Source organism: Ursus arctos, unplaced genomic scaffold (assembly GCF_023065955.2).
Source record: "Ursus arctos isolate Adak ecotype North America unplaced genomic scaffold, UrsArc2.0 scaffold_6, whole genome shotgun sequence".
Taxonomy (NCBI): Eukaryota; Metazoa; Chordata; class Mammalia; order Carnivora; family Ursidae; genus Ursus; species Ursus arctos.
This window is the reverse complement of record NW_026623078.1, coordinates 40,298,589-40,323,397: the sequence shown is the minus strand read 5'-3', so window position 1 is coordinate 40,323,397 and position 24,809 is coordinate 40,298,589. Positions and strand designations below refer to the sequence as shown.

The following is a 24,809-nucleotide window of genomic DNA, read 5'->3' as shown; positions in this document are numbered from 1 at the left end:
TTAAAGTGCCTCAAATTTATGTGGAAATCAAGACCATTGTCTATAAAGTGTTTACAGTTATAAGTGAAAATTAGGAGAGGTGTTCAGTCATTACACAACCCTAAAAAAGACAATCCTTTTGTTTCCTCCATCCTGAAAACGCCTCTCCCTCTCCATTCCTCGGGAGCTAGACCTGAGAGAAGAAATCCTGAAAGAGAACTAACTGCACACTTCATTGTGAGGTTTGTGCCAGGCACCTTTTAGTCTGGGGAGTGATGAAATTCAGCTCCCCCTCCCATCCAGAGAGTCTCAGCATGGTCCAGGCCCAAAAACTTGCTTTCTTTGAATATTTTCAGCCCAGAGTGGGATGCATTTTTCCAAAACATCAGCCAAAAGGAACTGCCTTTAAAAATATCTCAGGCAAAAAGGTGGCCCTGGGTACCACAGATTCATCTATTGGTTTCAGTATAATTGCCATCATATATGTCATCTGTTCTCAGTTCTCCTTTCTTATCCTTTCCTGCTTCTCTCTACCTATGCTCTATGCCTACACAAGTTTTGCTTGGCTCTGGCTGGCAGCACTCAGGGCTGGAGTTTGCTGACCCCAGTTAATGACAATAGCAAGATATATGTTGCTATACCTAGCTTACCACTAACTTTGTGCCAGGCACTTTGCTAAGTGTATTACAAATATGATCTTATTTAATTCACATAAAAATCCTATGACATAGGATGTATTTTCTATTTTACAAATGCAGAAACAGGCCTTAAAAGGTTAAGTAACCTGCCAAAGGTCACACAGCTAACAAACGTCAAAGCATAGACTTGGAACCCAGGTATCTGTCTTATCCCAAGCAGAAATGTTCTTTACACGAAGCCATAAAGCCTATGCTCTGAAATCATACAGAGACCTGAATTCCAACCCTAATACTACTATTTAGCACTCGTGTAGTTTGGTAAATTATTTAATCTGAGTTCCGCGTACAATACCACCTAAATTCTTGGTTGTGAGCATTAAATGAGCTTAACACAAAAATTTTCCAGTACAGTGTTTATGGATCACTATAACCAAAAATCGCTATGTTCAATCCCGCATTCCTTCTGATTCTCTATTTGATTTATTGATGCAGCCACAAAAAGGTAACAGCAAGGGTAAGCAAAAACTGTGGATCACCAACCAAGCGCAACGTTAATGGTCTATATGCTCGGTCTCCCAGAGGTTCTGGCACAGCAAAACCAGTGCAACTGCGCTTCCTCCACGTCCCTGGCTGTAGTGAGCCCAAAACACTAGACAGAAGAATATGGGAAGCGGAGCCGGAACAGGAGCTCTTAGGATACCCTGTCTCACAACCTTCTGACTATGAAAGCAAGAGTTACCTTGTCCCACCCCACCTAGCAGTTTCTCCTGGAACCCTCGGCTGCCCTGAAACACGCCCTGTTCCTCCAGGCATTCGATTCAAAGCGCAGAACCCTGCCTGACCCAGTCCCTCATCCCACTGGGCGCTGCGGATTTTTCGAAGCCTGTCACCCTCCCCTGGGCCGCAGGCCCGACCCTCCCCGCTGGAGTAGGCTGGCGATTTGGGCACCGCCTGCCCAGGTGCACGAACGCCAGGCCCAGGAGGCTCCTCGCGGCCCAGAGCTGAGCCCCGAACTCCGGCTTCTCCCGGAGGCGCTGGCTAGCCCCGGGCCTCCCCAGACCGCGGACTTCGCATGCTGAGGCTCGAGAGCCCTCTGCACGCCCCGGCCTCTTCGCCGCCGCACGGAGCTCAGGGTGCACTTCCAGCGCGAGGGCCGTGCGGGCCCCGCCTCGCGGAGGCTGCGGGCCCGAACTGTCCCCGCGCGGGCTCTCTTCCTCCCCCAGGGGATCTGTGGGTTGCTGGGGCCCCGCTACACCGGCCCCAAAGCAAAGAGAGGCCCGCACTCACATCCCGCTCTTAGTGCTGTAAATCAGGTAGGGGTGGAGATCAGGCAGCCAGAGTCCACAGGGCAACCGGGGCAAGGGGATTCACAGGAACCGAGGCCGAATGGGCAGAGGGGCGGGGAGGGGTGGGGCTAAGGCGAAGCTCCGCCCAGTACAGCCACGGACCGCCCAGTACTGACTCCTGATCTGCACCCAGCGAGTATGATGCTTCAAAGCTCTATAGGAGATCGCTTGCTTATGGAGAGCCCCAAGCTGATTTTAGACATTAGAATGAGTTGCTTGGAGCACAAAAATAAATTTCAGAAGGATAAAAGGATTAAAATATTTGAGAAAATTTATAATACTATCTGAACCAGGAAAAAAATCAGCATGCAAACTCCTAACCATTTTTATTTAGAGCGTTTTCAACGTGCACACTACCCGAGTCATTTTACATCCGAATCTCATTTAATTCTCACAACTTCGTAACGTAGTTAGTGCCATTAAACCCATTTTGCAAATGAGTAAACTGTGTTTGAGTAACTTGAAATTTGGTAGCTGAGTAATTGGTCTACTTGCCTGAAGTCACATTCTAAGTAAACCAATTTCAAAGTATCCTACTTGACCCCTATTTGATGCTGCCTACAACTAAACAAGCTACTATGGAAAATATTGCTACATTTGACTACTAGAAATTGAGAACTTATGCCCAAGGAAAACAGGGACAAAATCAATAGGCAAACACATGGGAAAAATTACTTGCCACAAACCTGATATTAAAAGAAGGATTAGCATTTAAGTATAAATTGATTTTTAAAAAATAGGAAAATGGGCAAAAGATATATATATATATATTTTTAAAGATTTTATTTATTTATTTGAGAGAGAGAGAATAAGAGAGTCAGCACAAGGAGGGGAAGGGTCAGAGGGAGAGGCAGGCTCCCTGCTGAGCAAGGAACCCCGATGCGGGACTCGATCCTGGTACTCCAGGATCATGACCTGAGCTGAAGGCAGTCGCTTAACTGACTGAGCCACCCAGGAACCCAAAAAATATATATATTTTTTTAATTGCAGAAGACAGGGTCACCTGGGTGGCTCAGTCAGTTAAGTGTCTACCTTCGGATCAGGTAATGATCCTGGGTTTCTTGGATGGAGCTCCACAGCAGGGAACCTGCTTCTCCCTCCCTGGAGAGCACAAGCAGGGGTAGAGGTAGAGGGAGAGGGGGGAGCAGGTTCCCCGCTAAATAAGGAGCCAGACGCCGGCAGATCCCAGAACTCCTGGACCACATCCAGAGCCAAAGGCAGACACCCAACCATCTGAGCCACCTAGGCACCCCTCAAATAAATAAAATCTTTAAAAAAAAATAAATTGCAGAAAACCATGGAAAATGAAAGAAATGAGGACTTTCCTAAGGAAAAAAAAAAAGACTTAATCCAAAAAATGCAAACGAAACACTTTTAAATAATTATATCAGTGCAAGGGCAGATTCATTCATTTATTTATTGAACACTTTCTGGGTGCCTACTATGTGCCAAGCATTGTTCTAGACTTGTGATTAACTAGTGACAGACAGAAGTTTCTATCCTAGAAGGAAAACAAACAATAAGTTATTAAAAACAAATGAGATGATTTCAGATAGTCGTAAGTACCATGAGGAAAGTAATACAGGGTAATGTGACAGGGAGGGCCTTGGGAGGGGGGGTTTTGTTTTGTTTTTAAGATTGTATTTTTAAGTAATCTCTATTCTCACCATGGCGCACAAACTCACAACCCCAAGATCAAGAGTCACATGCTCTGCCCCCCACTTGGCCAGGTAGGTGTCCCAAATGGGAGCTTTTTTAGATTGGGTATGAGGGAAAGTCTCTCTAAGGCAGTGATACTTGACTGAAACCTGAAAAATAAGAAAGAGCAAGTCATGCAAAGATCTGAGATCAGGGGAATGATAGACAAAGACAGAAAAAGACTTACCAAATTGCAGGGACAGAAACAAGACTCTTGTGGTTTGAGGACAGTGGGGAGAAGGAAGAGAAGTGCTTTATTTTGTTTTTACTCAAGGTTGTAAAAACAACTTGTTTTACTTTTGATTCTGATTTTACATTTAAGTGAAAGTCCTCAGATATCACTAATTTAGTTGCAAATTTCAAAATTTCAAGAATATATATCCATATCCATACCCAGCCTTCCTGACTTTTGGCTCTACTAAAATAGGGAAAGAAGTAGAGATGAGGGAATGGTTTTATATTTTTTATATTTTTTTATTTTTAGTACCCAGTATACCTTCAGTTCAGGTCATGATCTCAGGGTCCTGGGATTGAGCCCCATGTTGGGGCTCCCTGCTCTGTGGGAAGTCTGCTTCTCCCTCTCCCTTTGCTGGTCCCACCTCATGATCTCTCTCTCAAGTAAATAAATAAAATCTTTGAAAAAAAAATCTAAAAAAAAAAAAAGAAAGATGAATAGAAATTAGCTAACTAAGAAATCGTGGAGTGGGATGGGAGTAAGGGGGAGGGTGCCAAGATAGTAGAATGGGAAGGAATCCTGATAGAGAGAATAACATGTAGGGAGGTCTGAAGATCATTGTAGGAAAAAAGGTTAGTGTGCCTGGAGCCAAGAGAAATATTACAGACTTACAGAAACTAAAGAAACATGACATTTAAATGCAGCACATAAACATATAATCAGGATTTGATCTGATTTGGGGGGAAAAGTGGTTGCTATCTAGGACAGCTTTGAGACAATAAGTAACATTTGTATGTTAAATAATAGTCTTCTGTCAATTTCAATTTCCTGAATTTGATAATTGTACTGGGACTAAATAAGAGAATTTCTTTGTTTCTAGGCACAAAGAGTCATGGTATCTGTAATCTACTTTCAAAAGATTTAACAACAAAAAATAATGATTGGAATATAATATGAATATTGTATGTAGTATATGTAAAGAAAGATAAAGCAAATGTGACAAAATGTTAACAATGGCTGAATCTAGGTGAAGAAATGGGAATTCCTGCAACTTTTCTAAGGATCGAAAAATTTTTTTTAAATAGAGAATTTCATTAACATTTCACTCTGGTCGGGGTGCCTGGCTGGCACAGTCGGTAGAGCATGTGACTCTTGATCTCAGGGTTGTAAGTATGAGCCCCATGTTGCGAGTAGAGATTACTTAAAAATAAAATCTTTAAAACAATTTACTCTGGCTAAGATATCAGAAACTCAATTTCAGGATTCTCATGGTGTCCAGTTATATGAACATATTCTTTAGGAATATTGAGGTAACTACCAACAGAAATATATAAAAATGGTTCCCTCTGGACAAAAAAGACTAGGGTTCAAAAAAAGTTAAGAAGAGGCTCTATATGTTTTTTAAAATATACTTTAAAAACAAAGAAAATAAGAATATTACTCATGCAATCGTAAAGAAATATGGCTGATTTAATGGGAAGTGATGGAGGCAGCAATCATACAGAAGCATTGGACTTGGAGTTCAAAGACATGGATTCTAGTCTTTTAGTTTTCCAACAATACCTATTACCTATGTATTTTTAGTTAATACATCTCTTTGAGCTACAATTCTCGTTAATTAATTTGGCATACCCATTATTTCACAAAGCAGTTGGGAAGAACAAATGAAATAAGTATGTGTTACTAAACTACATAATACTATATAGGTACAACATAAATGCAACCTAATTTTAAAAAACTATGATTATCTTCCCTTACTGCCCATAAAATATGTTTAAGTAATCCAGATAGTATGCACTCCATTTTCAGCTTGTGTTTTCACTCACATCAATCCTGAAGTAAGATTCAAAACCTCTTCACTCCTTCCAAAAATATTCCACTCCGGTGAGAGGTATTGATCTTACTAAAAATATTTTGAGGGGAAGCCAGGGGCTTTGTACCACACATCCCATAGCAAACAAGGGCATCAACTTTCTCTCAAGAGGCCTCCTCTCCCTAGTCTTTTCTGATGTAAAATGTGGTTTGGGAGCAAACACTCAAGAAAGAATTATTGAGATGACTTCAATGCAAGAAGGGTGGTTTTACTAAAGCACGGGGCAGACAGAGCTCTCTGGGGTTGTAAGGAGTGGCTGATTATACAGTTTCAAGTTGGGAGGGGTTTAGGGATAGGGTAAGTCTCTAAGGAATTTGGAAGCAAGGTTTCCAGGACCTTGAAGGGCTAGCCGCTGTAAGGAAAAGGTCATTTAATACTGTCTAGTAAAACCTTAGTCATGAGACCCTTTCAGACGTATATTGGTGTGCCGTATGTTTTGAGGATGATTGCTAAACATATATACGTATATCTTGGGGGGGATAAAGGAAGTTTCCAAAAGGATTTTTACAGTGTCTTAGAGGTTGGGCTAATGTCAGACTAAGGTTGCCTAAGGCAGCTAACTCCTTAAGGAAGGTACTTGTCAATGGGCTGTGAGTTCTAAGAAAGTTTAATTTTTTTCTCTTTTCCCTTTGTTCTCCACATCATTTTCTGCTAAGACCAGCTTGGGCTCCACATTCTTTATCTTCTCTGGCTTCTCTTCCCCCACCCCCCAACTCCTCCTCCTAACTCTCAATCTCTTCCGTGCTTTATGTGAAACATTATATTTTTCCATGTATTTATTTCCAAAAAGGACCCTCTATTACCCTACCTTTGAAGGCAGCAGAGAATTATAAATAATAGATTTTTTTTCTTGCATACTTAAATTACCGGGTCTATCAGAGAACTTTCAATTCTGTTCTGGTGATTAATCCTATGCCAAAGGCATGACAGCGCCCACACCGTACGCGCAGAAACCGGACAGCAGACACAAGGGAACAGTCCTTTGGGCGCAGGCGCGTAAGGGCCGCTAAGTCCCACCCAACCGGGTAGTTCGCTCCCCGTGAACCTGTGGACCGGAAATCGTTTAGCGGAAGAGGCGGCCTGGAAGAGGGAGGTCACAGTTTTCTCGGGAAGGCCTGGGGAGACTTTCGCTCCGCTGCGCTCCATAGCGGCCCAAAGGGGTGAAGGGTCAGTTCGCGAGTTGTAGGTCATGGCGCTGGCCGCTCGCCTCTGGCGCTTTCTCCCTTGGGCACGTGGCATCTTTCCGGGACCTTGGCTCTCGAGGGGTGCTGCTGGCAGCCGCGGACTGTGCCGTACTTGGAGACTCCGCGGCTCGGAGGTACCCCCGCCGCCCTGACTCCCGCTCTCCTCACTACTGGCTGGGCTCCGGGACCCCTGCTTCAGCCAGGCTACTCCCTATCACTCTGGGGAATGTGGTGAACTGAGGAAGGTACTCAGGCCAGGTGTTCTGGAGCTCTCCAGGTGACTGCTTCGGACAGGTCTTCTCCCTTTCGCAAGGCTGCTTTCTTTTCTGAAAACTGGGGTCGGAGGAGGAATGAGCTCCCCCCTCACCCCTTCTCCGGGAATCCTGCCCGTCTTTCCTGTGTGAAAACAGAGAACTTTGGCGGGGGCGGGGGGACTTGACCGCTGTGAAAATGTTTACTTTTGGCGATACTGTACAGCACCCGAGGCTCTTAGTCTGTCAGACTTTGGAAGGTTTGTGGTGTGATTTTGAAAATTACTACGACTTAGAAGCAGAGAGTTTGTAGTATTTAGGTTTAAAATTTTTTGAGTCCTTTGTACTATCTGCATAATGTTAAGAAAGGATGTTGGATTGTCGTCCCAGTTTTGGCTTTTCTATTAGACCGTTCGTGGGCCTTGGTTTATCTATCTATGAAAGGCGATTGGAGAGTGATTGTTGGCGATAGTGCATACGATACGTATTATTTGAGCTAGGTGTTTAATTATTTTGAACTCTAAAATACACGTTTTTGACTGCCTGCTATGTTCAGGGTTATCGGGAGCAGTTAGGGGAACACGTAATGAAAGACTAGCTTAATTGCGATCCTCCAAAATGCTTATAGTCAGATGGGGAGATGTTAGAAGATACAGGCAGAGGGATGGGAGGAGTTTTTCTTTTTCCTAAACCTTTCTCTCAGCGTGATGTCAGTAAATTGAGTTGGAGATATTTTCCAGAAGTTTGTTGAGATTGGGGGCTACTGCTGAGTAACAGGTTTCATTTTTCTGTCTCTTTCTATATGTAATCTGTGTTACAAAACACTTCTCTGAACATTTATTTTTCAACAGATTTGTACTGAGTGCTTACTGTGAACGAGGCTCAGTTCTAAGCTCTGGAGATCTAATGAACCTGAGAAATAGAAACAGTTTTTGATCTTACAGATTAGATCTTACAGATTAGAAGGAAAGGTAGTTGAGTAAATGTAATTAATGCAAAGTGTTGGGAAAAGAGAAGCAAAGTTATACCCAACCTTATCTTGAAGGGAGGAAGGGGAAAAGTGTGAGCAGTTAGAAATGAGATATAAAGAATGATTGGAGGTTAACGAGTAATGGGGAAGATGAGGACAAAAGAATATTCCAGTAGAGAGAGTAGCATGATATAGCCCTTGAGGGGGTAAGAAAAAGTGGTATTTTTGAGGACCTGAAATTATGAGTGGAGCCTGAAATGGGAGAATAAACTGATACAAACTGAGGCTGAAAAACCAGGCAAGTACCATTTTATTAGTTATCTATTACTGCATAGGAAATTATTGCACAACTTAATGGTTTAAAACAGCAAACATAATCTCATTGTTTCTTTGGTTATCGAATCCAGGTTTAGCTGGGTGCCTCTGGCGGAAGGTTTCTCGTAAGAGTTGAATCAAGGTATTCAGCTGCTGAGGTTTCCTTTGAGGGCTCAATTTAGAGGTAGAGGGGAAAAGTTAGGCCTATAACCTCGTTCTTGTAGCTGTATGCAGGCCTTTGTACACACCTGGAAGGCTTCTCGAAAGGGCTGGCACAGCAGCTCCCCGCCCAGGGCAGGCAAACAATAAAAAAAAAATAAAAATAAAAACCACAGGAGAAAATGAGGGTCAAAGATGGAAGTCGCAGTTTTTTTAGTAACATAATCTTGAAGTAACATCCCTTCACTTTCGCGTATTCTGTTTCTTTAAAGAGAGCCAGTAAGTCCAGCCTGTATTTAAGGGAAGGGAATTACACAAAGGAGTGAATATTGGAAGTACAGAAGGGAGAAATCTTTCTTCCCAATTCTTCCAGCTGGTTTAGGAATTAAATTGACATGAGACAACAGGAACAAAAACCAAAGTTTTATTATGTGTGCATGGAGGTCCAGTAATGAAATTGAGACCCAAAGAAATGACCAAGGCAGGCAGTTTTTATACCTTTCAGACATAATACATTTGTGAGGAATTGGCAGGATAAAGAACACAGATGTTTGGGAGCTTTCATTAGTAAGGAATTTTAAGCAGATTTTAGGCTGAGGTAATAGATTTGTAACAAGGCTTGTTTCTGTTGCTTTCTAGGTTTTAACGTCCCTATCTCTGGTGATGAGGATATCTTTTTACTTCTTAGTACAGGGAGGGTATTTTCATATGGGAGATTATTTCCTGTTTTCAGGGCATCAGAGGAGGGTCTCAGTGTCCTTGTACCAGCAGTTTCCCAAATAGCTTCAGTTCAGAATAATCAGTATACCATTGTACATTTTGGGGCTGCCTGCCCTGGGCCCTGACAAAAAGCAGGAATCATTTGGGGCCATTTTAATTAATTTATCTGTATATTTTTAAATTGAGACATATTTGACATGTAACATTAGTTTCAGGTGTATGACACAATGATATAATATTTGTACATATTGCCAGATGATCCCCACAATGAGTAAAGTTAACATCCCTCTCTACAAGTTTTTTTCTCCTGATGAGAACTTTTAAGATTTATTCTTTTAGTAACTTCCAAATATACATACAGTATTATTAACTGTAGTTACCATGCTGTACATTACATCCTAAGACTTATTTTATAACTGGAAGTTTATACTTTTTGACCATCTTCACACATTTAACCAGCCCCCTTCTACTTCCCCGCTGGCAGCCACGAATCTGTTCTCTATAAGTTTGGGTTTTCCTTTTTTTTTTTTTTAAGATTTTATTTATTTATTTGACAGCCAGAAAGAGAGGGAACACAAGCAGGGGGAGTGGGAGAGGAAGAAGCAGGCTCCCAGCGGAGCAGGAAGCCCGATGTGGGGCTCGATCCCAGAACGCCGGATCACGCCCTGAGCTGAAGGCAGATGCTTAACGACTGAGCCACCCAGGCGCCCCATACGTTTGGGGTTTGTTTTAGATTCCACAATGAGATCATACTGCATTTGTCTTTCTTTTCTTTCTTTCTTTTTTTTTAAAGATTTTATGTATTTATGTGACAGAGAGACAGCCAGCGAGAGAGGGAACACAGCAGGGGAGAGGGAGACGAAGAAGCAGGCTCCCAGCCAAGGAGCCCGATGTGGGACTCGATCCCAGAACGCCAGGATCACGCCCTGGGCCGAAGGCAGACGTTTAACGACTGCGCCACCCAGGCGCCCCTGCATTTGTCTTTCTTGTCTGACATATTTCACTTAGTGTAATGCCCTCAAGGTCTCTTCATGTTGTCACAAATGACAAGATTACATTCTTTTTATGGCTGAAAAATATTCCATTGTGTGTGTGTATATATATCACATTTGTTTTATGCATTCATAGATGGACACTCATGTTGCTTCCATGCCTTGGCAACTGTAAATAATGCTGCAGTGAACATGGGGGTGCATATATCTTTTTGAGTGTTTTTGTTTCCTTTGGATAAACACCCAGTAGAATTGCTGGCCATATGGTAGTTCTAGTTTTTATTTTTTGATTAACCTCCATGCCATTTTCTGTAGTGGCTGCACCAATTTACATTCCCACCAGCAGTGCACAAGGATTCCTCTTCTCCGCATCTTCACCAACACTTATTATTTCTTGTCTTTTTGACGATACCATTCTAACAAGTGTGAGATGATACCTCATTGTGGTTTTGACTTGCATTTCCCTTATGAATACCTTTTCATGTACCTGTTGGCTATCTCTGTGTCTCTGGAGAAATGTCTCTTCTGATACTCTGCCCATTTTTTAGTTGGACTGGTTTTTTAAATTGTTTTGGCTATTGAATTGTGAGAATTCTTTATATATTTTGGAGGTTAATTCCTTATCAGATATGTGATGTGCCAATTTTTTCTTCAGTTTGGTAGGCTGCCTTTACATTTTGCTGATAGTTTCATTTCCTGTGCACAGACTTTTCAGTTTGTTGGAATCCCACTTGTTTATTTTTACTCTCGTTTCCTTTGCTCTTGGTGTCAAATCTAAAAAATCATTGCCAAGATCATCGTCGAGGAGCTTACCCCCTATGTTTTCTTCTAAGAGTTTATGGTTTTAGATTTGATGTTCCAAGGTTTTTTAGTCCCTTTTGAGTTAATTTTTGTGTTTACTGTAATACAGTGGTTCAGTTTTATTTTTTTTCCCATGGCTGTCCAGTTTTCTGAACACCACCACTTATTGAAGAGACTGTTTTTTCCTCATTGTATATTCTTGGCTCCCATATTTTAAATTAGCTGGCCCATATATGCATGAGTTTATTTCCTTTTTTTTTTTTTAAAGATTTTTATTTATTCATTTGACAGAGATAGAGACAGCCAGCGAGAGAGGGAACACAAGCAGGGGGAGTGGGAGAGGAAGAAGCAGGCTCATAGCTGAGGAGCCTGATGTGGGGCTCGATCCCATAACGCCGGGATCACGCCCTGAGCCGAAGGCAGATGCTTAACCGCTGTGCCACCCAGGCGCCCCGCATGAGTTTATTTCTGAACTCGCTATTTTGTTCCATTGATCTATGTGTGCGAATACTGTACTGTTCTGATTACATTAGCGTTGTAATATATTTTTAAATCAGGAAGCATGAGGCCTCCTGCTTTGTTCTTTGTCAAGGTTGCTTTGGCTATTTGGGGTCTTTTGTGGTTCCATACAAACTTTAGGATTGTTTGTTCTGTGTCTGTGAAAAGTGCAGTTGGAATTTGAAAATGCCATTGAATCTGCAGATTGCTTCAGGTACTATGGACAGTGTTACAGTATTCTTCCAGTCCATTAGCACGGAATATCTTTCCGTTCATTTGTGTTTTCAGTTTCTTTCATCAGTGTCTTAAAGTTTTTGGTGCACAGGTCTTTTATCAGATTCTTGGTTAAATTTATTTCTAGTAGTTTATTCTTTTTGATATAACTATAAATGGGATTGTTTTCTTAATTTCTCTGATAGTTCATTATTAGTATATAGAAATACAACAGATTTTTGTGTATTGATTTTGTATCCTGCTACTTTACTCAATTTATTATTTCCAAAAGTTTTTGGGTGAAGTCTTCAGGGTTTTCTGAATGTAATACCATGTTACTGCAAATTTACTTCTTCCTTTCTGATTTGGATATCTTTTCCTTTTTCTTTTCTTTTCCTTCTTTTTATTTTATTTATTTATTTATTTATTTATTTATTTATTTATTTTTAAAGATTTTATTTATTTATTTGACAGAGACAGACACAGCCAGCGAGAGAGGGAACACAAGCAGGGGGAGTGGGAGAGGAAGAAGCAGGCTCATAGCAGAGGAGCCTGATGTGGGGCTCGATCCCGGAACACCGGGATCACGCCCTGAGCCGAAGGCAGACGCCTAACCGCTATGCCACCCAGGTGCCCCTCTTTTTATTTTTTTTAATTCCTAATTGCTCTAGCTAGGATTTCTGATACCATGTTGAATAAAAGTGAGAGTGGGCATTCTTGTCTTGATTCTCATTTTTAGAGGAAAAGCTTTTTATGATACTAGCTGTGGACTTGTCATGTATTGTTTTTATTTATTTATTTATTTATTTTAAAGATTTTATTTACTCTTTTGGCCCGGAGAGCACTGGCAGGGAGAGGGAAGAGCAGGCTCCCTACTGAGCAAGGAGTCAGATACGGGGCTCCATCCCAGGACCCTGGGATCATGACCTGAACTGAAAGCAGATGCTTAACCAGCTGAGCCACCCAGGCGCCCCATGTATTGCCTTTATTATGTTGAGATATGTTCCCTCTATATCCACTTTACTGAGAATTTTATCATGAATGGGTGTTGAATTTTTGTCAGTTGCTTTTTCTAATCTGTTGAGATAATCATGTCATTTGGGGCCTTCATTTTGTTGTGTCACCTTGATTCGTTTGCAGATTTTTGAATCATCCTTGCAGTACCCTAGAATAAATCCCGTTTGATCATGATGTGTGATATTTTCAATGGATTCTTAAAAATTTTAATTTTAGGATAGTTAACATACAGTGTTATATTCATTTCAGGTGTACAATATAGTGATTCAACAATTTCGTATATTCCTAAGTGCTCATAGAGATTAAGTGTACACTTCATACCCTTCACCTGTTTTACCCATCTCTCCACCCACCTCCCTTCTGGTAACCATCTGTTTTGTTGTTCGTTGTGTTGTTTCTTAAATTCCACATGAGTGAAATCGTATGGTGTTTGTGTTTTTTTGACTCATTTTGCTTCCATTATACTCTCTAGATTCATTAATGTTGTAAATTTCAAGACGTCATTATTTTTTATGGCTAAATAATATTACATTGTATCTATATACCACATCTTTATTCATTCATATCGATGGACTGTTGGGTTGCTTCCTTATTTAGGCTATTGTAATAATGTTACAATAAACATACATGTGCATTTATTCTTTTGATTTAGTGTTTTTGTATTCTTTGGGTAAATACCCAGTAGTGTGATAGCTGGATCACAGGGTAATTCCATTTAAAAATTTTTGAGGAAACCCCCATACTGTTTTTTTACAGTGGCTGCACCAGTTTACATTCCCACCAAGAGTGCATGAGAGTTCCTTTTTTTCCAATCCTTGCCAAGCCTTGTTGCTTGTGTTTTTTATTTTAGTCATTCTGATAGACGTGAGGTGATATCTCATTGTGGTTTTGATTTGCGTTTTCCTGATGCTGAGTGATGTTGAGCATCTTTTCATGTGTCTGTTGGCCATCTGTATGTCTTTGGAGAAACGTCTGTTTGTGTCTTCTGCCCATTTTTAAATTGGATTATTTGTTTTTTGGGTGTTGAGTTGTATAATATCTTTATATATTTTGGATACTAACCCGTTATCAGATACGTCATTTGAAAATACCTTCTCCCGTTCAGTAGGTTGTTTTTTAGTTTTGTCGTTTGTTCGCTTTGCCTTGCAGAAGTTTTATTTTGATGTAGTCCCAATAGTTTATTTTTGCTTTTGTTTCCTTTGCTTCAGGAGACATATCCAGAAAACCGCTGTTAAGGCTGATATCAGAGAAATTACTGCCTGTGCTGTCTTCTAAGATTTTTATGGTTTCAGGTCTCACATTTAGGTCCTTAGTCCATTTTGAGGTTTTGTTTTGTTTTGTTTTGTTTGTATGGTGTAAGAAAATGGTCCAGTTTCATTCTTTTGCATGTAGCTGTCTAGTTTTCCCAACACCATTTGTTGAAGAGACTGTCTTTTTCCCATTGCATATTCTTGCCTCTATTGTCATAGATTAATTGACCATGTGATTGTGGGTTTATTTCTGGGCTCTCTGTTTTGTTCCATTGATCTATGTGTCTGTTTTTCTGCCAGTACCATAGTGTTTTAATTACTACAGCTTTGTAAGATATCTTGAAATCTTGAATTGTGATACCTCCAGTTTTGTTTTTCTTTTGCAAGATTGCTTTGGCTATCTGGGGTCTTTTGAGGTTCCATATAAATTTTAGGATTGTTTTTTCTAGTTCTGGGAAAAATACTGTTGATATTTTTGTTAGGGATTGCATTAAATCTGTAGCTTGCCTGCGGTAGTGTGGACATTTTAACAATATTTGTTCTTCCAATCCATGAGCATGGAATGTCTTTCCATTTGTTTGTGTGTCTTCAATTTCTTTCATCATTGTTTTATAGTTTTCAGAGGACAGGTCTTTTACCTCCTTGGTTAAGTTTATTTCTAGGTATTTAATTATTTTTGGTGCAATTGTAAATGGGATTGTTTTCTTCCTTTCTCTTTCTGCTGCTACATTATTAGTGTATAGAAGAGCAACAGATTTCTTTACGTTGATTTTGTATCTTGTGAATTCACTGAATTCATGTGTCATTTCTGGTAGCTTTTTTGTTGGTGACTTTAGGGTTTTCTACATATAGTATTCTGCCATCTGCGGTTAGTAAAAGTTTTACTTCTTCCTTACCAATTTGGAAGTCTTTTATTCCTTTGTCTGATTGCTGTGGGTAGGACTTCCAGTACTATACTGAATAAAAGTGGTGAGAGTGGACATCCTTATCTTGTTTCTGACCTTAGAGGAGAAGCTCTCAATTTTTCTCCATTGAGTAATGATATTAGCTGTGTTTTTCATATATGGCCTTTATTATGTTGAGGTATGTTCCCTCTATACCTACTTTTTTTGAGGGCTTTTATCATGAATGAATGTTGTACTTTGTCAAGTGCTTTTTCTGCGTCTATTGAAATGATCATACAGTTTTTATCCTTCCTCTTATTGATGTGATGTATCATTTTGGTTGATTTGTGAATATTGAACCCACCCTTGCATCTCTGGATAAATTTCACTTGGTGAAATTTGATTTCATTCAATAATGATTCGTGGTGAATCATTATTTTTAATGTATTTTGGATTTGGATTGCTAATGTTGTTTTTTTTTTTTTTTTTTTTTTTTTTTTTTTTTTTTTTAAGATTTTTATTTATTTATTTGACAGAGATAGAGACAGCCAGCGAGAGAGGGAACACAAGCAGGGGGAGTGGGAGAGGAAGAAGCAGGCTCACTGCGGAGGAGCCTGATGTGGGGCTCGATCCCATAACGCCAGGATCACGCCCTGAGCCGAAGGCAGACGCTTAACCACTGTGCCACCCAGGCGCCCCTGGATTGCTAATGTTTTGTTGAGGATTTTTGCATCTATGTTCACCAGAGATTTTAGCCTGGAGTTCTATTTGGTAGTGTCTTCTCCGCCCCCCCCCCCCAAGATTTTATTTATTTATTTGACAGAGACAGCAAGAGAGAGAGCACAAGCAGGGGGAGCGGCAGAGGGAGAGAGAGAAGCAGGCTCTCCACCAAACAGGGAGCGCTATGTGGGGCTCGATCCCAGGACCATGAGATCATGACCAAAGCCTAAGGCAAACACTTAACGGCTGAGTCACCAGGGGCACCTCTTTGGTAGTGTCTTTATCTGGTTTTGATATCAGGGTAATGCTGGCCTCATAAAATGAATTTGGAAGTTTTCCTTTCTCTTCTGTTTTTGCAAAAGTCTGAGAAGAATAGGTATTAACTCTTCTAAATGTTGGGTAGAATTCACCAATGAAGCATCTGGTCTTGGACTTTTGTTTTTTGGGGAGTTTTTTGATCAGTGATTCAGTTTCATTGCTGATAATCCATCTGTTCAAATTTTCTGTTTCATCCCAATTCAGTTTTGAGAGATTACATCCATTTCTTCTGGGTTGTCCAATTCGTTGGTGTATTATTCTCTTATAATTCCTTGTATTTCATAATATTCTCTTATAATTCTTTGTATTTCTAAGATGTCAGTTGTTATTTCTCCTATTTTGTTTTTGATTTTATTTGGCTCCCTCCCCCTCTCTCCCTCCCTCCCTCTCTCTCTCTCTCACATTATGTCTAAAAGTTTATCAATTTTGTTGATCTTTCAGAGAACCAGCTCCTGGTTTCATTGATCTATTCAATTTTTTTTTGTTTCTATATAATTTATTTCTGCTCTAATGTTTACTGTGTCCTTCCTTCTGCTGGATCTGGGTTTTGTTTGTTCTTGTTTTTCTAGCTCCTTTAGATGGAAGGTTAGGTTGTTTACTTGAGATTTTTCTTGCTTTTTGAGGTAGGTCTTTATTGCTATAAACTTCCCTCTTAGAACTGCTTTTGCTGCACTCCGAAGATTTTGGACTGTTGTGTTTTCATTTGTCCCCTTGTATTTTTTTTTATTTCTTCTTTGAGTCCCTGGTTGACCTATTCATTGTTTAGTAGCGTGTTATTTAACCTTCATGTATTTGTGCTCTTTCCAGTTTTTTGTTGTTGTTGTTTTGGTGGTTGAGTTCTAGTTTCATAACATTGTGGTCAGAAAAGATGCATGGTATGACTTCAGTCTTTTTTTGGGTTTCTTCCAGAGGAAATTGTTTGACATGTAGCTGTAGATTTGGTGTGTCCATGAGAGGATGGGTGTTCAGGATTCTCCTACATTGCCATCTTGAACCAGAACCATTAGGGGCCATTTTAGAGGCTGCTTACCACAACCAGATTCAGAAAACCGTATAAACAATGTTAAGTATTTCTGATTTTATTCTAAAGGTTATAGGAAAACCATGAAAAAGTTTTAAACAGGGACATCATTTAATCAAACTAATGTTAAAAAAAAAAACCAAAACTTTGCCTAGGGTCAAGAATGGATAGGTTTGAGTGGATGCTATAGACCAGATAAGCGATGATTGGTATAGTACAGTGAGAGATCTGGTGGTTTGAACTTTAGTGGTAATCACGGAAATGGAAATAAGTGATGCATCCAAAGCACATCAATGATGTAAACTTAGTGGACCTAAAAGATAGCTTTGATGTGGGAGCTGTAAGGAAGGAGTCAAGGAAGATCTCAAGTTTCTGGCTAGAGCAGCAGGATGGATGGTGATGCTGTTTACTGGAATAGGACTACAGAAGCAATTGGGGGGGGGGGGGTGACAAAGAGGGAGATGAGATGTTTTGGACTAGTTATGGTGACCGATGAGATAGTCAAGTTGTCATGTAGAATAGACAGTAGTTGGGTAGTTCTTCTGGTGTTTATCTTCTGACGTCTGAGCTGGATATACAGATTCAGGGGATATTATCATATGGTTGTAAATGATAACATGGTAGAAGTTGAAAGTACTTTATAGTAAGACAAGAAGAATGCCTAGTACCTACCATGGAGGAATTCCAATATTTAAGAGGAGGTGGAGCTGACAGGAAGTTAGGAGGAAAACTGGGATATGGTAGGGATACATTCCTTCCCATCTAGTGAAGAGTTTGTATTTTGGAATTCCTTCTAGCTTGAACTTAGTATAATCAGTGTTGAAGAAAAGACCTATCTAAGAGATAGCTTATTTCTTTGGTTTAACAAATATTTTTTGAGAATTATTTATGTGAAAGGCATTGTAGAGTATTGGAGGTGCAGAGTAAAATGGCACATACTAGCTGTCTCAGACAGTTTGACAAGTTGTTAGTATCTTCAGGGGTCACTGAGTCCTGATTCTTTTAATTGATTTTTTTAGTTCCAGAAACATGAGTTTTATCTATTTTCTCACAGATGAGCAGAAATCTGCTTTACATTAACCAAACTAGTCTGAGTCCCACTGGAAAACTGTCACTTTATTAATTTACAGTAAGAAATACAAATGTCAGCTGCCCAACAGTGCATTTTCTCCCCTCTCAGAAAGCCAGAATATTGTTTATTGAGCATAATACCAGTAAAGGAAGTTAAACACTGTGAATGTGTAGTTTTCTCAAGCTATAATAGTCTGTGCAAACTTTTCAGCCATGAGATATACCTGCCATAAAAATAAGGAACCAGGAGACTTACTGATGATATCTTAAGTCTTTTGCTTCTAAGTACCACCACCTTACATCCACACCCCCATACCTCTGCTCCTAATCCCATCTTGCTTCTCCTTGGTAAATATGAACAAACTCAAAATTAAATGTTAAAATTGTGATTATGTTAAAATCAGTTTTCTTATTTTGCTGTTGATTCATTTTGAATCCAGTTGTGTGTAATATCTTGAATATTCATGCTCAAGAAAGTAAAGCACTCAGCAAATTGGAATATGTTAGATTCCTCATGCCTACCCTAGATCCTTATGAGAAGTTAAAATATGGGTCAGATTTGAGTCCTGAGAGAGAGCCCAGGACGGCTACAAGGTTTTTTGTTTGCTTGTTTGTTTTTTTAACCTAATAGAAGGATAGAGTTGCCCTTTACCATGAAAGGGAAAGTTGTGAGGTGGGTAGAGTTGAGGGAAACAGTATCTGTTTTAGCTAATAAACATGAGATGCCTGTTATACTTCATGTGGAGATAGATGTTGATTACGCTGCTGGATATATGATTCTGAAGTTTAGAGGAGTCACCCAGGCTTCGTATTACATTTGTGTGTTTTTGGCACGCTGATGGTATTTAAAGATGAGATCACCAAAGTGATACAAGTAGAGAAAAGAAGGCCCAAAACACACCTGACCAGGGAGGAACCAACCAAAGAAAAGGAGCAGTTGTTGAAGCCGGAGAAAATGAATGATAGTAGTGTTCCAAAAGCCAAGTGAAAAGTGTTTCAAGAGTGAGAGAACATAGCAAGTGCTGAGGAAAGGGGCTGGATGTATTACAAAGAAGCATGAGGAAAAGGGGGGAGGGTTTGCAGATGTCTTTATCTTGATTGCGGTGATAGTGATGGTTTCATGGGTTTATATGCATGCCTTAATGAATTGTACATGTTACGTATGTACAGTTTATAGTATGTCACTTATATCTCAGTAAAGCTGTTTTTGTTTTTTTTTTTAAGATTTTATTTATTTATTCGACAGAGAGAGACAGCCAGCGAGAGAGGGAACACAAGCAGGGGGAGTGGGAGAGGAAGAAGTAGGCTCATAGCGGAAGAGCCTGATGTGGGACTCCATCCCCTAACGCCGGGATCACGTCCTGAGCCAAAGGCAGACAATTAACCGCTGTGCCACCCAGGCGCCCCTGTTTTTTTTTTTTTTTAAGAGATTTTATTTGGAAGAGAGTGCCTGTGCACAAGTTGGGGGAGGGGCAGAGGGAGAGGGAGAAGCAGACTCCCCTGCTGAGCAGGGAGCCCAGTCCTGGCCAGATCCCAGGACCCTGGGATCATAACCTGAGCCAAAGGCAGACGCTTAACCGACTGAGCCATCCAGGTGCCGCTCAGTAAAGCTGTTATAAAAAATTAAACATCCAGGGGTGTTTGGGTGGCTCAGTCAGTTAAGTGTCTGCCTTCAGGTCATGATCCCAGAGTGTCTGCATTGAGTCTTGCTTTGGGATCCCAGCTCAGTGGGGAATCTGCTTCTCCCTCTGCCCCTCCCCCTGCTCATGCTCGATCTTCCTCTCTCTCACAAATAAATAAAATCTTTAAAAAAAAATTAAACATCCATTCATAGCTTAAAAAAAAAAAGGAAGTAATCAGCTGTCAAATCCTGTTGATAGGTCAAGAAAGCTGAGAATTCAGAATTGACTATGGGAAATAGCTGTGTCCTTGGTTACCTTAACTGGAATACCATCAGTGGTGTTGTGGGGATAAAAGTGATTTGTGTGAGTTCAAGAGTAGGAAGAGAGGAAGTGGAGACAGAGTACCCACAACTTTTTAGAAGTTTTGCTGAACAGAGAAGTTAGAAAACGAGACTACGGGGAGAAGTGAATTCAAGAGGAAGCTGTTTGTTTTTAAGAGAAAAGTAATGACTTACAAAGATAGTATGGCTTGTTTTTATACCAGTGAGAATCAATCAACGGAAAGGGAGAAAATGATACTGTCTTATGAAAAAAAAAGGCTGTTGTAGGAAAGAATTGGTGGAGTGATACCCATATACTCCTTTGCCATCAGTCTTGAGAATTCTGGCCATAATAATGAAAATTAATTTACAAATCTGTTTGGATATGCTCTTTATTTTATTCATTGTTTATTTCAAAACTATGGGTTTTGTAGGTCACTTTTGAAGATATCTTTAAATCCATGTTTTTAGGTGTAGTAATCACCATATTTGATATTTTTCATCTTGCGCTGTTCTTAGGATTGGTACTTATTATATATTAGTATCTCATATTTTATTTCATAGTTATAATATCCATGCCTCCTCAAATAAAATATAGATCTTACAGTCCAGCCCTTAGCATGACTGTGATTTTTAGATAAATTACTGTTGTTAGCCTTAGCCATTGTTAAGAATCTTTTTTTAAAAGGATATGCTCTCCCTGTAATGTAACTATGTGAAACAGTTTTACTGAAGAATTTGATGAAGTAAGTTTTGAGCTTGTATTCTTAGGATTGATTGCTTTGGGGGTAGGAGAACGTTGTAATTTTTTTTAATTGATGTAATTTTTGCTTGGAGTTCCTTCACATTTTGTATTTGATAACTCTGACCATAATTGTTTCCATAGGTGATGGGAAATCTAGGAACTTTCAAAAGAAGCCTTTTATTCTCAGCTTTCCCTTATCTGGGTTTTGAAGCATATCAAGTATTTTCCCAGGCTGCGGTGGTTCATGCCACAGCCAAAGGTAAGCCTAAGCTAAACATTTGGACTACTTAGAGTTAAGTATGTTAGTTATATTTTGTTAATAACTTTGAGTTATTTTTGAATAAGTAATGAAACTTTGTTCTACGCTCTATTCTCTATTCGTCATTGAGTTTGATTTTATATATAATATATATTATATCTGTGTGTATATCTCTTTGTGAATATATATATATATTCATATATATAGCTGTGTATATGTAATTTCTTCTAGCAACTAGAGCTCCTTCAGTGAGAAATACTGTGTTAAATACTTTGTAGTTTTATGGGACCCTTGGGCTAAGAATTTTTTTTTACATTTTTAAGGGGTTTAGGGATTAGGGGGAGAGGGATATACCACAGAGACTATATCTGGCCCTATGACACAATAATTCTTTTGTTTCCTTAATTCCAAGGTATTACACTCTTCTTGATATAGTTAAGAAAGGCCTAATTACTTTGAGGTAAAAGTATTTTTTTTACAAATAAAATGCAGTTTAGTACTAAATATCAAATAACTGATTGAAAAGTAGAAACATTCTATCAGATTTCTTATTTGGTATACTATAGATAAATATATATCAAGACTTGCCATATTTAAAAGAAACCAGTTGTGTGTGTTGACAGGCAAAATTTCAGTATATTAGATATATTAGTATATTGATTTATGGATTAAGCTTTTTTGTTTTTTATAGTCCCCACCTTTTAATCATTAAGAAGTGTTTGGGGAAAGAGGCAGAGATTTTATTTTTAATAGATGTTCTTATTAAAGTTGTGATAGGTGAATTTGAGAATATTAGCTAAAAATTACTAGTTATTGATTTCAATTTCCCATAATCATTCTTGTCTTTAAAAGAGCAGATAAGGGGCACCTGGGTGACTCAGTCGGTTAAGTGACTGCCTTTGGCTCAGGTCATGATCCCAGGGTCCTGGGATTGAGTCCCACATTCCGTTCCCTGCTCTGCAGAGAGCCTGCTTCTCCCTCTGCCTCTTTCTCTGTCTCTCATGAGTAAAATAAAAATAAAATCTTAAAAAAGATAAATAGAGCAGATAATTGAGAATTCCTGTGTTTTTGTTTTATCTTTCCTTTTTTTCTTAAATGTATAATTTATATGACAGATAAAGTAGAGGACTTGGTTCCCTAGACTCTTCATCTAACTTCAGTTCTCACAGTAACCTTGTAAAGTAGTAAGGACAAACTATATTATGACATAATATTTTTTTAAATGTATCAGAGATGTGCCCAGTGGTTGCAGTTTTAATATTTTTCTGTGTGTGTGTGTGTGTGTGTGTGTGTGTGTGTGTGTGTGTTCTATTCTAGGTGTTTTCGTTTTGTTTTTGTTTTTTATTTTTATTTTTTATTTTTATTTTTAAAGTAAGCTCTATAGCCAACATGGGCTGGAACTCAGGACCCGATCAAGAGTCAGGAGCTCTGGGGCGCCTGGGTGGCGCAGTCATTAAGCGTCTGCCTTTGGCTCAGGGTGTGATCCCGGCGTTCTGGGATCGAGCCCCACATCAGGCTCCTCCGCTAGGAGCCTGCTTCTTCCTCTCCCACTCCCCCTGCTTGTGTTCTCTCTCTCTCTGGCTGTCTCTGTCTAATAAATAAATAAAATCTTAAAAAAAAAAAAAAAAAGAGTCAGGAGCTCTACTGGCTGAGCCAGCCAGGCTCCACCCATTATAGTATTAACTTTTGAAAAAGAAGCTCACAGTTTAACTTCTTCAAAGTCAAAGTGTCAGAGCAGAGATTAGAACGCTCATCAATTTTTTTTTTTTGGTGTCACACTTAGTTTCAATGTGCTTTAGCACCCTTTCCTTACAGAAATGAGTGCAAAGATGTAGTGCCTTCCCTGAGGCACTTTGAAAGGCAAAGCTGAAATTAACTTTAGCTTTAATGGTAATAGTCCATTTTTTCAAAAGTGCCTTTATTTAAAATTACTGCAGGTTCAGTAAATTAAAAAACATTTTAAGGTGCTGGATCCTTGTGGGAGCTGCACAAGCTGGGCGTGGTTTTGCGCAGCGGCAGTAGCAAGCTGGGTGGGGGGTGGGGGTGCAGTGCCTTAAACCTTCAACTGTTTCCTTACTTTGCGCTTCAAAGAACTTTGATGCGGCTTTCCTCCATTGCCTTCCTTCACCTCTTGAGCCAGCCGCTATGAGCTGGGCTGGGGGAGTCCTGTGGGCAAGCCGAAGACTAGGCCCTGTAGGAGCTAGTGTCTTTTGCCTAGGGATGGCTCTGCGTCCCTGCCAGGTGGCATGCACCGCCCTCAGGGACAGTTGGTCCTTCATCCCTGTCTCCAAGATGGCAACTGTCACATGCAAACTTATTAAGAATTTCACTTCAGAGAATACCATTTACCACAATAAGATCTCTATTATAGGAACTGGCTCAGTTGGCGTGGCATGTGCTATCAGCATCTTATTAAAAGGCTTAAGTGATGAACTTGCCTTTGTGGATGTTGATGAAGGCAAACTAGAGGGTGAGACAGTGAATCTTCAACATGACAGCTCTTTCATGAAAATCCCAGATACCATTTCCAGCAAAGATTACCATGTCACTGCAAACTCCAACCTAGTGATTATCACAGCAGGTGCACGCCCAGGAAAAGGAGAAACACACCTTGATGTAGTCAAGAGAAATGTGTCCATCTTTAAATTAATGATTTCCAACATTACCCAGTATAGACCCCAGTGCAAAATGATAATTGTTTCCAATCCAGTGGATATCTTAATGTAGCTTGAAAGTTGAGTGTGTTTCTCCAAAACCGTGTTATTGGAAGTGGCTGTAATTTGGACACTGCCCGTTTCTGTTTCTTTATTGGCCAAAGACTTTGTATCCACTCAGAAAGCTGTCATGGATGGATCCTTGGAGAACATGGAGACTCAAATATACCTGTGTGGAGTGGAGTTAACATTGCTAGTATCCCCTTGAAGGATCTGAATTCAGATATAGGAACGGATAAAGATCCTGAGCACTGGGGAAATGTCTACAAAGAAGTGATAACTACTGTGGCTATGAGATGGTTAAAATGAAAGGTTATGCTGATTGGGCTGTTGGCCTATCTGTAGCTGATTTAACAGAAAGCATTTTGAAGAATCTTAGGAGAGTACATCCAGTTTCCATGATGACTAAGGGCCTCTGTGGAATAAATGAAGTATTCCTTAGTGTTCCTTGTATCCTGGGAGAGAATGGTATTGCAAACCTTATTAAGATACAGCTGACCCCTGAAGAGGAGGTTCGTTTGAGAAAGAGTGCAGAAGAACTTTGGGAAATTCAGAAAGAGATCAAGCTTTGAAGTTTATAGCTACCATCCTGAAGTTATTAAAGGAGAGATAGTAGTCGTAGGATTGTATATCAAACTTTTGAATAAACTTGAATTTGTGTGTGTGTGTGTGTGTGTGTAGTTGCTATTTGGTCTAAATGTATGATGTATGTGTTTAACTTGTTACAGAAATTCTTGTTCTTTTCTTCCAGTATATGCTAATTCTTTCATTCTGGCTGGCTTATACATATGTTCATTTATATGCTGTTTAAAAAAAAAGTTATAACTTCCTCTACAAATGTAAACATAAAAGTTTATACAGAAAACTCTAAATGTTAGTTCCAGTCCTAACGCCAAATGAAACCTAAAATATATAGAGATCATATTTTTTTTACCTTGGAAAATGATCCATGTTTCTATAAAACTATAATTTCACAGTCCTTACAAGTTTTACTTTGTCATATATATCTCTGCTATTTGCTATATTGTGATCTTTATTTTTCATATTTTTTAGGAA

At 39.7% G+C, this 24,809-nt stretch overlaps 2 protein-coding genes and 1 pseudogene across 5 annotated transcripts in view; 2 read left to right on the top strand and 1 right to left on the bottom strand.

Annotated features, from left to right (window-relative positions):
* CPNE3 (copine 3) overlaps positions 1–2,043 on the bottom strand; it is a 50,806-nt gene extending 48,763 nt beyond the window's left edge. Inside the window, exon 1 of the mRNA XM_026495794.4 lies at positions 1,905–2,043. The gene's annotated coding sequence lies outside the window, so the exon portion shown is untranslated. The remainder of the gene's footprint in view (positions 1–1,904) is intronic.
* A 4,715-nt stretch (positions 2,044–6,758) lies between these two features.
* RMDN1 (regulator of microtubule dynamics 1) overlaps positions 6,759–24,809 on the top strand; it is a 48,119-nt gene continuing 30,068 nt past the window's right edge. The window contains exons 1-2 of one of the 4 annotated variants that reach the window (XM_026495801.4): positions 6,759–7,027; positions 20,922–21,039. In XM_026495801.4, coding sequence (XP_026351586.1) covers positions 6,899–7,027; positions 20,922–21,039 — 247 coding nt within the window. In that variant the 5' untranslated portion in view covers positions 6,759–6,898. Of the gene's footprint in view, positions 7,028–7,052; positions 7,171–20,921; positions 21,040–24,809 lie in introns of those variants that run through there. The other 3 variants (XM_026495802.4, XR_008957762.1, XM_026495803.4) reach the window with 3 other exon arrangements.
* LOC113252974 (L-lactate dehydrogenase A-like 6A) lies at positions 23,093–24,523 on the top strand (annotated as a pseudogene).